General features: G+C 46.1%; 1 protein-coding gene and 1 long non-coding RNA gene across 12 annotated transcripts in view; one reads left to right on the plus strand and one right to left on the minus strand.

The window, feature by feature from the left end:
- Positions 1 to 13,583, minus strand: part of Adamts9 (ADAM metallopeptidase with thrombospondin type 1 motif 9) — a 170,572-nt gene extending 156,989 nt beyond the window's left edge. For all 4 annotated transcript variants that reach the window (XM_076940139.1, XM_076940140.1, XM_076940141.1 and 1 more), the window contains exons 1-3: positions 13,109 to 13,583; positions 12,107 to 12,507; positions 7,127 to 7,289 (exon numbers count right to left, since the gene is read on the minus strand). In XM_076940139.1, coding sequence (XP_076796254.1) covers positions 7,127 to 7,289; positions 12,107 to 12,507; positions 13,109 to 13,223 — 679 coding nt within the window. In that variant the 5' untranslated portion in view covers positions 13,224 to 13,583. The remainder of the gene's footprint in view (positions 1 to 7,126; positions 7,290 to 12,106; positions 12,508 to 13,108) is intronic.
- LOC143443487 (uncharacterized) overlaps positions 10,400 to 15,192 on the plus strand; it is a 401,606-nt gene continuing 396,813 nt past the window's right edge. For 3 of the 8 annotated variants that reach the window (XR_013112531.1, XR_013112528.1, XR_013112532.1), the window contains exon 1: positions 10,400 to 10,880. This is a non-coding gene — a long non-coding RNA (uncharacterized LOC143443487). The remainder of the gene's footprint in view (positions 10,881 to 15,192) is intronic. The other 5 variants (XR_013112529.1, XR_013112530.1, XR_013112534.1 and 2 more) reach the window with 4 other exon arrangements.

Below are 15,192 nucleotides of genomic sequence, written 5' to 3' on the forward strand. Positions count from 1 at the left end.
GCTGGAGCATGGAGCTGCTCACAATCAAACCAGACTCCAGGGAGGCCAGTCTATAATCTGTCCAGGAACTGTAATTCCTATGAATGTGGTTGAATCCACAAAGGAGCAGGCCCAGAAAAGTCTCCTAACTCGACCAGATCTAAGGCTTTGTAGGGGGTGGGGTGGGAGAATGCTACACTTATGAGTTATTGTGACCTTGGATAGCTCTACTTTATAAACTCCTGTGTTTCATTTTTCTCACTAACGGACAGGAGGTGTTTGAAGAATTAAAATATATAATTCAGAGGAGTAGCTCCCAAGGCCCCACCCCGACCTGGGGGTTGATACTCAGTTAATGGTTGGTAGAGTTGAGGGAGAAACATTTACTTCAGTGGAGGACCCACTGATAAGGTGCTCATTCTCCTGTAAACCACCCTTCACTTACCCTCTGTAAGCAACACTAATAAAACTCACTGGGTCATGACAAAGTGGAGTTGGGAGCATGCAATCAGAGGATGGGAAAAGGAAAGAGATCAGTGGAAGAGGGATGGGACAACAGAGGGTAAGGGGGGATGAACATCGTTGTATTACAGGCCATGCCAATTCCTACTAGACATAATTAACGTATAGCAATTAAAAATAAAAGACCAAAAAGCCCTCATATAGTCTGTATAACGACTCAAATATGCATGTTCACCACAAGCCATAGGAAATTTGTTTGAAGATTGGACATTAGATGCAAACCAAAAACGATGCTCTGAGAATTTAAATCAGAAGGGATTTACCACCTGGTATGATGGCACCCATCTGCAGTCTCAGCCATGAGAGGCTGAGGAAGGAGGATCAGAAGCTCAAGGTGAAGCTAGACTATGTAGGAACAATGTACCTCACCAAAGTGGGGACAAAAAAGAATTTTTTTTTAGAAGGCAGCTTTTATTTGTGTTTTGAGTGAAGTCTGGCCCCTAGTATAAAACAAACTAAACTTGTTTGTTTAGGATGGAGCTGTATGCCCGCTTCCTACCATCAGTGTGACTTTAAAAAGCTGCTCAATTCCTCTGAGCTGTGCTTTATTCTCAGTTGTTGGATACGGATGATGATATGACTTCCCATGGTGGTGATGAGTGTATTGATATGATAATATGTGGCAAAGTAATCTCTAATGCATCTGAGAGCCTCACACGATGGCCTGCACTGTGTTGATCCTGAGTCTTCAAGCCTGCCTGCACTCTTGAGGGCCCACACTAACTGCAGTACCCAGTGGTCAGTCCAGGTGGCAGCTGAGCTGAGCTGAGCTGAGCTGAGATAGAGACTCCACCTTGACCAGCCTTGGATGTACTAAAGTAAAATGCAGAGAAGGAACCACTTAAAAGTAGCTGGCCAATCTTTAGTCCTAAAGGATTAGAATCAGGTGGGTCCAATCTTTTGACCCTGTGACACAATGTTGTCATCTACCAAGCTCATGCTCTAGAACTGTGCAGCTTACACATGCGCACGCGCGCGGCGCGCGCGCACACACACACACACACACACACACAAACACACACACACGCACACGCATACACACACACAGACACACAGACACACAGACATACAGACACACAGACACACACACACATACACCTGATAATGTTTTAGGTATGCATTTTGCTTTGGGCAATGTACTCTCAGGTTCAGGTGGCCAGTAGACTATAGGTTGGACACACTAGCTAAATTCTGTGAAAAGTACTACAGAATAATACCAAAAGAATAAAACACAACACAAAAGTGTAAACTTAAAAAGTAAAGATTGTCTATATTCTTTAAAACAAGAAATAACCACTTCCTATACCTTTGTTCTTTTGCTAAAGATTTGTTTTACTTGCATATACTGTTATTTTATGTTACGATTTTATTATAAAATTATGTTAATTATAAATATATAGTTTTTGATAAACCACTATTAATATGGCCCACTGTCCATTTGAGAGCCCTACAATACAGCATAAAAAAATATAAGCACAGATAAATTTTGTCATTTTTAAAAGCTGGGACCTTTTAGGTGTTTCTAACTCATCGTCTGCTTCTTTGCTCTGTACTTCCCAGTGTGTTAAATCTCCATCCTCATTTGTAATGGCTGCACAGGAACCTTCTTGCATTAGCACAGTGTTGTATCCGTCTGTCTTCTTCTTGAGGGTACCTGTTTCTAGTCCTTTCCTACGTTAAGCAGCATTGAAACTGTTCAGAAATGCTTTCACAATCTGTCCAGCTGGTTTTTTTTAGGTGTGGCATTGATGAGCCAAGGAGCACGTAATGCTAACTGTCCTCATGGCGGTGGGGGAAGCTGGCCTTGGTGCAATGGAGGCTGAAGGAGAAACTTCAGTAACAGAAGAGAGTATCTTGCAGAGCCAGGCAAACAGCCTCTGCTCCTCTCACTGGCCTACCAGGGAGTCTGATTAGCTCATTGAGGAGAGCTAATTCTCCTGTGAAAGGTTTATCGTCAAACAGAAACAGAACTTGGGGATGGGGAATTGGAAAAATGTTAGCTGTGCAAGCATGAGGGCCTGAGTTCTGTTCCTGAACCCATGATAAAAAGCCTACTCCATGTGCCAGCTTGTTGTAATTCCAGCACGGGGAGGACAGAGATGCAGGATTCTGGAGGCTCCTTGTCAGCTGGTCTAGGCAAGTTGACAAGCTCCAGGTTTACTGAGAGATCCCTTCTTGAAGAAATAAGGAGAGCAATGGAGACAGCACCTGATGCCAACTTCTAGTCTTCTCACTCACTTGTACACAACCGCACACACCCCAAACGCACACATAAACAAAGAAAGAGACAGAGAAACAGAACTTGTGTGTTTACCTGGAAGCAAGCAGTGGAAATGACAATGGACCTTCTGAGGGCTCTCCCAGCCTGCCACTGGGGTCCCTCAGGTGAAGAGCAGGTGGACCGAGAGATCAGTAAACCTGTCTCTGCTCTCTCAAAGACATGGCTCCGGAAGATGACACCTTACTCTCCATTGTGAATCTCAATGAATTCACAAACAGAGTGAAAAGACAAAACATGTAGATACATCCCAGCAGTCAAAGTCTATATTTAATGGCCTCAAAACAGAGCCGAGTAAGAAAGGGCAGACACTAGGCCAAGAGCTTTCCATTAACAAAATACTACACTGGATGAAGAAGAAATAAGAGACAGGAAGTGCTCTCGGTGTTGCCACTGGTGGTCACAACAGCTTTGGGCAAGTTTCATAATCCATTAACAATGTGGATTATGGACAAACTACAGGTGATTACATCTGGGTTCCGTGTTTCCAGTTCCCCTTCCTGACTATGATGTTATCTTCCCTACTTTCATGACTTTTCACTTATCTTCCATCCCATGAATATGGACTATCTGCTAAAGCCTGTCCTTGGGCCTTTGTTATTTCATGCTCAGTCTGAACACACCTCAGCAAATTCACGTTATTTTCATTTGGTATTCTATAATATGATTCAGGTCACATGGAATAGATGGCTTCTAGTTTTCTCATCAGGACCTAGAACTCAGTAAGTACTTGATGGCTCAATGAATAAATGCATACAAAGCTATACCTTCCCTTGTAAGCCCACGGTTCCCAGCACATTAGACTCCTTTACACATTTTTATACACTATCTCAGACTCTGTTTTGAGAATGAGACCTATATCAAGAATCAGAAACGAGCAAGGCTTACATCCCATCTGTGTGCAGCAGTGCAAGAGGTAGAGAAGCCTGCCTTGGTAAGAATCCCATAAGCCAGTAACTAAAAGGTGATGCCCAGCTCTGTGTAGGGTTTCCAGAGGCCACTCTCAGACTTGGGCAAGAAAAAGCTCCATCAGGTGTTGAATGTGCAGGGTTATCACTCCTTAAAATAAGCACCTAAGTCCACACCCCACACTCTGACTTCCTCTTCCTTCTACAACTAGAGTATTGAACTAGACTTTACTGCTGAAGATTCCAGTTCAAATATTGTATTGCCCTACAAGAAGAGACCAGAAGGAACTGGCATAAAAAAATGAAGTTTGGAAGGTACAAACTACACCTGTCAGAGAGTGACACATGCCTTCCATTCAGCTTTCACGGTGACACTCAGATTTACCTGAATATCCCAATTGCCTGGACAATTACTAAAACTGCCAATATGGCTCCAACCTACTTGCCTGAGAGACATAGATTGGTTTCTTTGTTTTGAGGGCATCTGCATTCATATTCCCCAGAGGGGAGATGACCAATCCCTGCTCAGGACTGGAAGGAGAAATCATTGTGGCTGAGTGGACAGAAATTATTAAGCATTTCCTTTCCTCTCTGCCAAGAGCTCTTGCTTCCCACCAGCATGCTGTGTTCACTCCCTAGGTGAAGGCTACCTGTTGTCCAAAACCCACCTGTCAGTGCCACTAAGGGTGCTGGTGAATTGTGACACATTCCAAAGTTTTTTTTTTCCAACTGTTCCGAGGCTCCTGCATCTGAATTTAAAGAGATACAGAAGTAACTGAAACAGAGAAGCCTAAGGAGCAAAGTCCACCAGCAACCTTTGGCAAAGCCAATCAAAATTGCCAGGCTCTCTAAGGGTGTTGACATACACCCTTCATCCCAATGCTCTGCAGGCTGAGAGATAGGTAGATCTCTGTGAGTTCAAGGCTAGCCTGAGCTACGTGAGTGAATTTCAAGTTAGCTAGGGCTATGCAGAACCCCCTGTCTTAAAACAAAGAACCCCAAACTGCCAGGCTTCTGATTCATCACATAGGGTGAAGGAAATGTTCAGTAGATTGGTCCTGGAAAATTAATACCAGAAAATAAGCAAACACTTGGTCTTGGTAATTTGGAAGGCTGCATCCTCTGACCCCAGTAACTCAGTAACTGGAGTCAAAGTGAGCTTTTCTGGATGGATGAGCCATTTTCCATTGATCATCTTTCATTTCCTATATATAGTTAAGTTTTTTTTTTTCCTTTCTCTCTCTTTTTAAACAAGATCTGACAATGTGTCCTCCAGCCCAGAAAAGTCAAGTCTATTAACTTGTGTCATGTAATTCATTAAAACAAAAATAAACAAAAGACTTGACAATTTTCTTGAATGATATTGTTAAGACTTTCCCTCCCCAGTTCCACTTTCCCACATGCACTTCTGTAGAGTTAAAATGGGTGGGAGAGGAGGTAAACACTTGCAGTTACTTCATCCACATGAGCACCTTACCAGATAGGAGACAGAAGAGAGTGCGTCCTGCCTTGTTGAGTCTGTAGGAGAGATGGAGGGGAACGGTGTAGGGCCTATACTTTGTACTGTGACTATTCAGAAAAAGGCAAGGATGTCCTAGCTATCTTTTGAAAAGCTATTCTGAAGCCATGTTAGGGAAAAGAATGTTAGAGCAGGAAAAAGAGCATTTTCACACTCATCACGTGGTTAGGGCATTAGACACAAGTATCATGTCCATGTCTTTTTAACACATTAATTAGACAGAAGGGGAAAAATCATGTATTTTCCTTCTATCCAAAGTATAAAATATGTTTGTAACATATGTAAACACATATAAAACACGTTGATAACAGATTAATCATGTATAAGCATGGTTATAACACATATAAACATGTATAACACGTGCTTAAAATATGTAGATTTGAGAAATTAAAATAAACCTGGCTTACCATAGTCAAAAAATAAAAATAAGACAAGTCTTAACTATTAAACTAGCTGGCAGCTGGCAGGCTTGTCACAACTCGAGTGCCTGAGACCATTGTTTCTCAGGACAACTAACCAATGCTAACTTTTGTTTATTTGTTTGTTTGTTTGTTTGTTTTTTGTGTTTTGGGGGGGATTTTTTGCCTCTTTTGTTCTTTTGTTTTTAGACAACATGTCAATACATAGACCAGGTGGTCCTGGAAGTCACAAAGTAGCCCGGGCTAGCCTTGAACTCCTGATCCTCCAGGTGTGTGGCATATGGCTTTTTTTGTCCTTTAGAGGGACTAAGTAAAGCAATTTCAGTTGTACCCCACCTTCCTCTCATGGTAAGACCACAAAAATGGATTCAGTCAGCCCAGAGACATATAATTCTACCATTGCCATCGACTACTTTCAGGTTAGCAGCAGCTCTCCTTATTTTTTAGGCTTCACTTTAGAAATAACACCTGTAGTGGGGATGTGGACACGAAACAGCATCACTCTGAGTACAGATAGAAAACAACTTCTATCTGACAACTCCTTGGAGGAACATTTAAAGCCACTCCAAGGTAGTCTTGGTCTTGTATGGAGATACCAGAAAACTTTGAATAGCTGCTCACTTTGTTGATGCAGTTTTTTATGAAGAAAGAAAGAAAAGGTCCCACAAACAAGAAGTCAATGGACTTTTAAAAACATTGTAATAAATACCTTAATACCCAAGAACAACTGTAAGGATGCTACTCAGTGCTAAGCTGCAAGCAGGTGAAAAACAGCCAGGCTTAGGAGTCAGTAAGAAATGATGCGAGCCTGCAGACTGAAACCCACAGACAAACACCATTTCCTCAGATGCTCAGGAAAATACATTCCTAATGATGGACCCCCACATCGGCCCAAACTCTGTGACAATCTGCCCAGAATGGAGTGAAGTTCAGCCCTAGACTTATAGTATAAGGATGGGACTGGAACCTACTATGAAGTTCACAGATCCATTCTTAGATTTCCTAAAATCACAGAGCATTAGTCAAACTGATAAACACACAGTAGGTGTTGTGAATTCCATTATAAGATAAAAAACAAATAAAGAAAACCCCATATGCAGCATGCATGATGTGCAAATGTGGCACGAAACCAAAAGTGAAACCAAATGAATAGAAGAGACGAAGAAAACACACATGATTGCTCACTGGAGTTACAGGTTCAGACTCCAGCTTTGTTCTGAGTATCAACAACTTCAACAGAATTCATGGCTTTGCCCACAGATAGACTGCAGTCATTGCTTTCTGAGCTCGAATCCTGACTGTAAATTCTTAGCTGTGCAACCTTGAATAAGTCACTAAACCTCTCTGTAGTTTCCATCTATACAAGAGGCTATACCTACCTTACTAAGCCATATTGTACAGGGTGGTGTCTTGCAAACAGCAGAAAAAGCTGCTGCCTCCTTGCAGGGAGGCAATGAACCCATGTCAACCCTGTATCTGTATTTAACCAAGAAGCAAATACCTGAGGTGTCACAGGCATGCTTTCCTGTGGAAGGTTCCCTCTGAGGGGTGCTGCGCCTATAAATAACGTGGGGTTTGTTTTGTTCCTCTTCGTCCTCTTGCTCATCCATGGACAGCAGTGGTTCAATAAAATAATCTCCATCGTGAGACCGGAACGTGCCCATCTGTGAAGAGACAAGAGAGGTTGATTTAACACAACTCAGACAACGGAAGGGACAGAAACAACCCAAAGAGTGAAGTAATTCCAGGGAAGAGAAGGGCAATTTGTTGTCTCCTCCCTCTGGGGGCTGCTGAAACTCTTCTGAGGTAGCCTGGCTCATCTCCACTCTGCTATAGTGGCAGCTAATTCTCAACATGATCTCACCTGCTTTTCATAGCTAGCTTTTCCTTGGTGCTTAAGTTCCAAATCTTTTAATGCTACAGGCGGCTAAAAGAGATGCTTTGGAGTGTTCAGGCTGCCTGGAAAATCAGATGGCAGTGCATAGCTGAGGGAAAAGCCAAAACCCTCTCCTTTGCATTCACCAAGTACATGTAGGCCACAATGCCCTAAAGGTAGTGAGGCCTGCAACCCTGACACATGGGCTCCTCCTGTTCCCTTAAGGCAGAGTGACATCCTGGAAGCCAGTGTTGTCACAGGCTGCTACTTGCATGCCCAGCACCACACCTATCCTCCTTGAGCCGTATACTTACTGGTTGATTGGTGGTGAAGTTCCTAAACGGCAGCTGTGAGGTTTAAGTGAAATAATACCCGCCCCATTTGATTAACCACATTCAAGAACCTTCTCAGGCTCTGAACTGACCAGTGGGTTTTGTTGGAGCTCATTGGTCTTGGGCCAATTTGCTTTTATCAAGCACTATGAAAGAACACCTTGTAAAAGGTCATTCTCCTGGTCCCCTCGCCACATATCTACAAGGTTTGCAAATGATTCACAATGCCTCAAGCTTGAACTATTTAATGTTATATGAACATTGAAAGTGCCAAGTCTCAGAGGAGACACAAAAACTGTTCTCTCTTCACACACTGAAAATAACCAGAAGCCTTCTCTCATCTCCTGGGCACAAGAGAAAAGATCACCCCTGAATACTGGTGTGGGTACCTGCACCAGCATCCTCCAGAGCCGATTAGAGAGCCAGATCATGGGGCTGTGCCTCCTGTCTGCACCAAAATCTCTGGAGTCAGCTCAAGAATCAGAATTTTAATGCACTTTCCTCCAAGGTGTCTAATCCAAGAAAATGCACACAAAATGCAAGGCTTTCCCAAAGGCACTGCTTTCCCAAAGCAAGGAGGATCAAAGCAGACTGGGAGAAAGAACTTCTTTTCTGATGAGATTCCGAGTGACACGCTGTATTTCCAGATTCAGAATTTCTAGGTGTGATGTCTAGAACCTGACGTTTTTAATGCGGCTTCTTTCATAACTCAAGAACATAGACTCAGGCAGAAGTCAGTTTTAGTATAGTCTGTGACAGACTGACGGGTCACCAGAGAAGCAGCAGGTTAGCACTTTCATGCTCACCAAGGACCTCTGTCAGCAGTCAGTATTCAACTCTGGTATCTCATAAGCACACGGCATGTGAGGCCTATGGGAGACAGTAAAAGGAGCCCAGGAGGCACAGAAATGAAGTGATTTGTCCATGGTTGCCTTTCAATGGTACAGAGCAGGTTGGTGTTAATGCTGATTCTTGGACCCAGAGTTTTGATTTTTACTTCAGTGTATGGAAAAAAAAAATCCAGTCATTCTCTTGAAGATTATAATTCCAACTTGGTCACCTCTCATCATGAGGCCTAGGAGAGGATGGTAGTTCTCAAGGCTCAGATACCATATATTCTCGCTAGCAAAAATAAGTAGCTTTGAGGACTGAGCCATTGTATCACAGAGACTCCAGCAAAAGCTCAATAAATTGTAACAATATGGAGGCAAAATCAGGTTTTTTGTTTGTTCAGAAATAATCATTGGGACCCAACTTGTCTTGTGCTGACTGGGGTGACCATTTGTTTAAATATATGTATTACATACATATATACACTGTGTATGGTCTAAACTATAGTACAGGAGAGGGTGAGATAGATTCTGGTGCAAATGCCTGGAAGAACAGAAGAACCCACATACTGAGAAGACAGTAAACATTTGAAGAGACAGTGTCTCTGTGTGGAACAAATACTACATGTAAGACTGTGGACTCTTGTGGGGAAGTAGAAGTGAAACAATGCTTTAAAAGAAAAAGAAACGTTGCAATATTGCTCAGTGATAGAGCTCTTGCCTTCAAACACAAGACTCAGAGTTCAATTATCAACAACATACCAACACACATATACACACATACACAGGAACACACAGGGGAAGGGGAGGAGATATATATATATATATATATATATATATATATATATATATATGAACACAGGAAATTAAGAGAGAATTTAGAGAAGTATAAAGCTAACTACTTGAAATACAGAATTTCGGAAGAGAAAACTAAGATGAAATTGGACACTGGGCTACGTGTGAGAGGATGTAATATCAGGATCTTATCACTGGTGGAGTCTGATATTGTTCACTAGGATGTCAGGAGATGTGTAGGCTATGTGAACAAGGGTGGCGGTGAGATTTTGAAGCCTGCTTGTTGCCCTGTTACTGGTGTGTGCCAGGGTTTGAGAAAGAAAAAGAAGCTAGGAGAGAAGTAGGTAAGAGCAGGTCTCTCTCAGACAGTGGTCCTAAAGAAAGGAAGAAAAACAAAACAAAACTGAGGTACAGACATTCTCTCGGCAGATTCAGAAAAACTGCAAACGGGAGCGGTGGGGTTGTGGCGGTGTGGGTATGGGGTGTACAGTGTCAGATCACTCTGATGAGGGCAGATTTCCTGGAGGCCTTCATGAGCAAAGTGAGGAACATTATTATACAGGGACAGCTACAAGATAATAATAAGAGTCTTGGGATGAAATAAAAATTCCAGGAGACAAAGAAATCAGGAAACTCCGAGCTACATTAGTGGCTAAAGACATAAAAACATAGTTCGCTTATTTTAAAAATATATGTAGCCCCCTTTCCCCCCACCTCCACCCCTTGCCAAAGCCATGCTGCAAGTTACATGCCATGTTAATGGGGATAGTATGCCCCAGAGAGTCGTTTCAGGAGCCCCGGTTCTCAGTTCTCAAGGAGACCACGTGCACTGTGTTGCCATGTAAAATCACCAATGGAAATTAAGGACCTACGCAGAAAAATATTTATACAACTGCTGGGGCTACTTGGATTCCACCGGTGTGTAGGCGGGGAAAGAGGAGGAGTAAAGACTGTTTACCAACTAAGTACACAAGCAGCCCTATCTAAGATCCCGGAATTGGGGCGTCCTAGCTTTAAATCGGGGTGCGCTGATTCTCTGGGATCGGCCTCAAGACTTCAGCCTAGGCCTACCTAGGCGACAGCCTCTCAAAGACTGGAACCATTCTAGTGTCCAGGCCCAGGTTTGAGGCCGGGATGACTCAACGCAGCATCCCCTCCCCTTGCTAAACTGCGGTCTCCGCCTACCCCCAATCAATCTCAAGGAAGCACTTTGGGCGCCAGGATTCCCAGCACTTAGCTGGTGGATAAAGGGGCTCATCCCCCTTCCCCACATCCGACCTTCCCTCCTCCCAGTCTTAGGGAGTGCGGAGCTCCTGCCGAGATCCAAGAGCAGGCTCTTGGTGGTCGAAGAAGGATGTAACCTCCAGACCTGGAATTTAAGACGCAAGAACCAGCCAGCAAATGTGGCAGCCCAGCACGCAAGTGAGTACCCAAGCCTCTATTTAGAAAGACGAGAAGGAGGGTGTGTGTGTGTGTGTCAAGAGAGAGTAAATGCGCAAGGGGCACAGATTTTTAATAGCCAATTGTGCGTAAGGAGCAGCGCAGTGAGCTGGGAGAGCCCGCCGCAGGAAAGTTTCTGCGTCATAGCGCGTGGTAGAAACGCACGTCGCTTGGGAAAGTGAAGGACCACCCTAGTTGGGTCCAGAATTGTACAGGACTCTCAACTGTCGTAGGAATTGGTGACCGATACCTTGTAGGTCCCAATGGAGGGTAATGGAGGGGTCAGGAAGAAGAAGGTTTAGGTACCAACTTGGATCTCGTACTAAATGCCTACTTGACAGCGCGGGGCGGTATCTGTCGCATCCAACCTTCCTAGAGAAACGTGCGCTATACATTTCCATTCCTACATTTTGAAACAGCCACGGGTTCTAGAATAGGGCTCTTCTTAAGGCTACCTCTCCAGGCTCTCTCCCACTACTCTAGCGCCTCCAGTCACCACGCCAGCAGGGTGCAGAGTCGGACTGTAGTGCACCACCCCTCCCCCGCCACCTTCCAACCATAAACACCGCCTTAGAGACAGGCTCCGCCCTCACTCCCGGCTCTCAGAGTATTTGGCCCACCCTTCCTTTCCCGGGACAGGATCAGCTTCCCTGTCAATCTGGTTCAGTTTCAAAATTCCTTGCACGTGATAAAAGGCTCCGAGAGGAAAGAACGCGGGGACATTAGGTTGTGTAGCCGCCTCCACAACCTAAGATATCCCAGCACTCCAGTAGGGGTGTCCAGGGATTGTCAGTTTACATCCCTGACGCAGGACGCGCCAATGAGGAGTTGAGTCCGCCCTGCGCTCAGCTGCACGGCTCCAGAGCGGCCAAGTTTGCTACAAGAAATCACAACCCCAGCAACTTTCTCTGAGTTTGTAAACCGACATGCAAGCTACTATGCAGAGTTGGGCTGCGTACAGCAAACCCAATCCATCTAATCTAAGACAGATCCAAATGATACATGACCCTCTAGGGACAGATGTGTACATTCTTCTGGAGTCTAAGAGCACGCACTACACCAGTAGACCCATCAATTCCCGAGACCTAAGCCAGTGTTGATATTTAACGCCAGAGTATAGACTCGGTAGGTTCAGACTAGGGTGCAATTAAGTCTTAAAGAAGCAGACGAGGAGGCGGGGAGGAGGGAAGGGGCACGCGCCCACTTACCATTCCGGAGCACAGGCTGATGACCGCAGTGTGCTCGGACTTGGTATTGACATGGCCTTTGTAGAAACAGTGCTTAAGTTCCATTTCCTCCTCGGAATACAGCTTGGTCTGGTTCACCCCTGGCTCTCCAAGGAGGGTGACAGTGAACAGTGGAGCGATAAATCCGGTATGGGCGGTGAGATTAAATAGAAACTGCTGGCCGAAGGCTGAGAGGCGGTAATGCTCCTGGGAAGAGGTAGAGGAAGACGAGGAGGAGGCGAAGGCAGGCCAGGGGTCAGAGGCAGAGTTAATGCTTCGTCGCCTTCTTTTGAAGTGCACGTTCGTGGGAACGGGTTCCCCTAGGGGGTTCACTCGGATGGGAGACGCGATCTCATATTCGCTCAGACTCTCTAATAATTTCACTGCAGGGAGAAACAGAGGCAATGAGCTAATCATTCATTCCCCCCCGAAAGTTTTAATTTAAAAAGAAGATGGGGGGCTTTGTCCTAATTTGTTTTGCAGCCACTTCGAGTCAATTCTTTCACGCTCCACCACTGGATAAATATTTGTTGAGCGCCTACTGTAATAGTAACAGCCGAGAACTAGGTGAGGGGCTGAGAATATAGCATTAGAAGTCAGACAATGAACAGATCTAAAAACATAAAAATAATTAAATTCTGATAAATATCCTGGATAAAATAAAATGTACGCTCCCAGGTGATCCATGTTATTAAATAGAATTAATTGACTTGGGACAGGGGATAAGGAGGGTAAAAAAAAGTCAGGTAAAAAGAGCTGGGGGAGGGGGGTGGCCCAAAAATTCTTGCAGTGCTTCCCTCCCTATTAGTTGGCTAAGGATGACCCAGAGAAGGGAGAGGCTCCAAAAGGAGAGGTAATTCTTTCTAGGAAAAGGAAAGAGGCCTCTACTGCGAGGTGGCCGCCCCAGAGCGTGTTCAAGGAGGTGGCGATGGAGTGTGTGGGGGCGTGTTGGGGGGGGGGCTTGAGGGTCCAGAGCCTTGTTACCTTGCCTCGGGTGCAGCCTGTCCTTGCGCACGGCCGCCGCGGAGTCAGGGCTCCTCATCTCAACCAGGTCCGGCACCAGGAGCGTTAGCAGTGTGGCCCAGGATACTAACTGCATGGTGCTCCTCACCCCTCCCCCCGCTTCTCCCACCCCCTCCCTCCTGCCGGCTTTGGTGGCTGGCGGCGACGCGAGGCAGCAGCCGTGGAGAGCGCGCGGAACCCCGGCGCCCTGCCGCCAACTTTTTGACTTTAGGAGTCGCTGAGGTCCTGCAGAGAGGTTCCCGTCTGCGCTCCGCTGAGCAACGCTGCCGCCTGCCGTGAGCTGAGGCGCTCGGGCCGCAGGAGGAGGAGAAGGAGGCGGAGGACTAGGGCTCGGCGGCTCGGCCGCATAATGTCCAGCCTGCGGGCAGGAGAAGGCGCGGAACGTGCGCTCCGAGGCGCGCCGGGCGCCCTTTGCTGGCTGAGTTAGCCGAGCCGCTTCTTGAATGGGGGGCCAGGGGGCGGGGGCCCCCGAGGGCGCTCAAATACCCTAGGTGCACGCCTCCAGGAGGAGGAGAGGGGAGGAGAAAACGGGGCAGGCGGCCCGCCTCCTTGCAGATCCTGTCCCCTCCTCGGCCGGCCGCGGGTGCCAGGACTCACCGATTTAGGCCCCTCCATCTGCCGGAGGCCAGAGGCTCCGGCAGTGCCGGAGTAATCTGCAGCTGTTCGCGTACCTCCCCGAGGTGGGGTTTTCAGAGACTCCCTGCTAAGGAGCGGAGAAAGTTCTCTCTCCTCGGAGGCGCTCAGCTACCCACACGGACCCTCCTTCCTACTTTGGTCTCCTGTTTGGAATCTCTCCGCCACTAGGTCTTGGTGAAGGTCTCTTTGAGTCCCTGTCCCTCTTCCCCGTTGGTCTCTTCCTTCTCCGCTTTCTACCGCGCCTTCTCCACTTCTCCGTTTCTGCCAGTTCCCTTCCTTCTGCGCCCCCCCCCCCCCCCCGGTCTCTTTCCATCACCCCACTTGGCATTCTTTACAAGAGCTTAAAGTAGCCTTGCACCGTCCGGTTCCTGCACTTGATCACTAGGAACCAGATTCATCACCTGAGCTCCACTCCTTACTTAATTGCCCCAAGTCAAGAAGTTTGAAGTCAGAGGTCTATCTTAGTCCGGTCGTTCCAGTTGTGTTTCAGATCCACAGTTCCCTGAACGTTTCGCAACAGTTTAAACCCGGGTCTTCCCGGGACTTCTGTCCCTGTGGCTAGAGTGTCTACAACGTCTGTAGGTCCCTTCCCCCAAAAAGGTTAAGATGCTTATTGTGCAGTTAGAGGGGTTGGGGACTTGGAAACCCCCAACTCTGCCCGACATTTGAGGACTGTAAAGCTGTAGGTCCCCGGGGAAAGGCACTCGAAACTCCAGGGATTTCTCTGTCACTTCCGCTTGCTTTCAGCGGTAGAGAGGATGCGAGCAGGGAAGTGTGGCTCCAAGCAGACACTTCAAGTTACGTATCATCTCCCTTCGGCTGAAGATGAACATTTGGAAGTCAGAACTCTAGAACAGGAGAGAAGAACAGAGGGAGAAGGGGGAGGAAGTAAAGATGGAAAATTGTTAAATCATGGATAGGTCAAAAGCACCTTTTCCCCTTAGCTCTCAGGAAGAGAGGATGCGCTAATTCAAAAGGGAAAGGAAAGGGCATTTTCAGTAACTGATATGACTAATAAATTTATAATTGCCCAAGTTTCCTAGAACCGGAGTTCTCTGCTGCTTGGCCCGCCACTCAGAACTGAAAATATCAAAGTGCCAGTAGAAACCAGCAAACAGTGTACTGGGAGTGCCACCCATCCTGGAAACAATGATGTATACAGTTCTGATGATAGCGGAAACATGACTTGGCAGGGCTGCCATTTCCTAAAGATGTTGCTAATCCAACACCACTTTAGGCACCACTGCCACTGCGAAAGGGCCAGGCATCCGGTATCCCTGTGCGTGCGGGTGTGCACTTGAAATCCCGCTATTGAGGAGGCTGAGACAGGAGGCTGGAGAAATCTTTTAGACCAGTCTAAACTACACAGGAGACCCCGTCTCAGTGTAAAATAAAATAGCAAACAAAAG

The sequence above is a fragment of the Arvicanthis niloticus genome, chromosome 9 (genome assembly GCF_011762505.2).
Source record: "Arvicanthis niloticus isolate mArvNil1 chromosome 9, mArvNil1.pat.X, whole genome shotgun sequence".
Classification (NCBI taxonomy): domain Eukaryota; kingdom Metazoa; phylum Chordata; class Mammalia; order Rodentia; family Muridae; genus Arvicanthis; species Arvicanthis niloticus.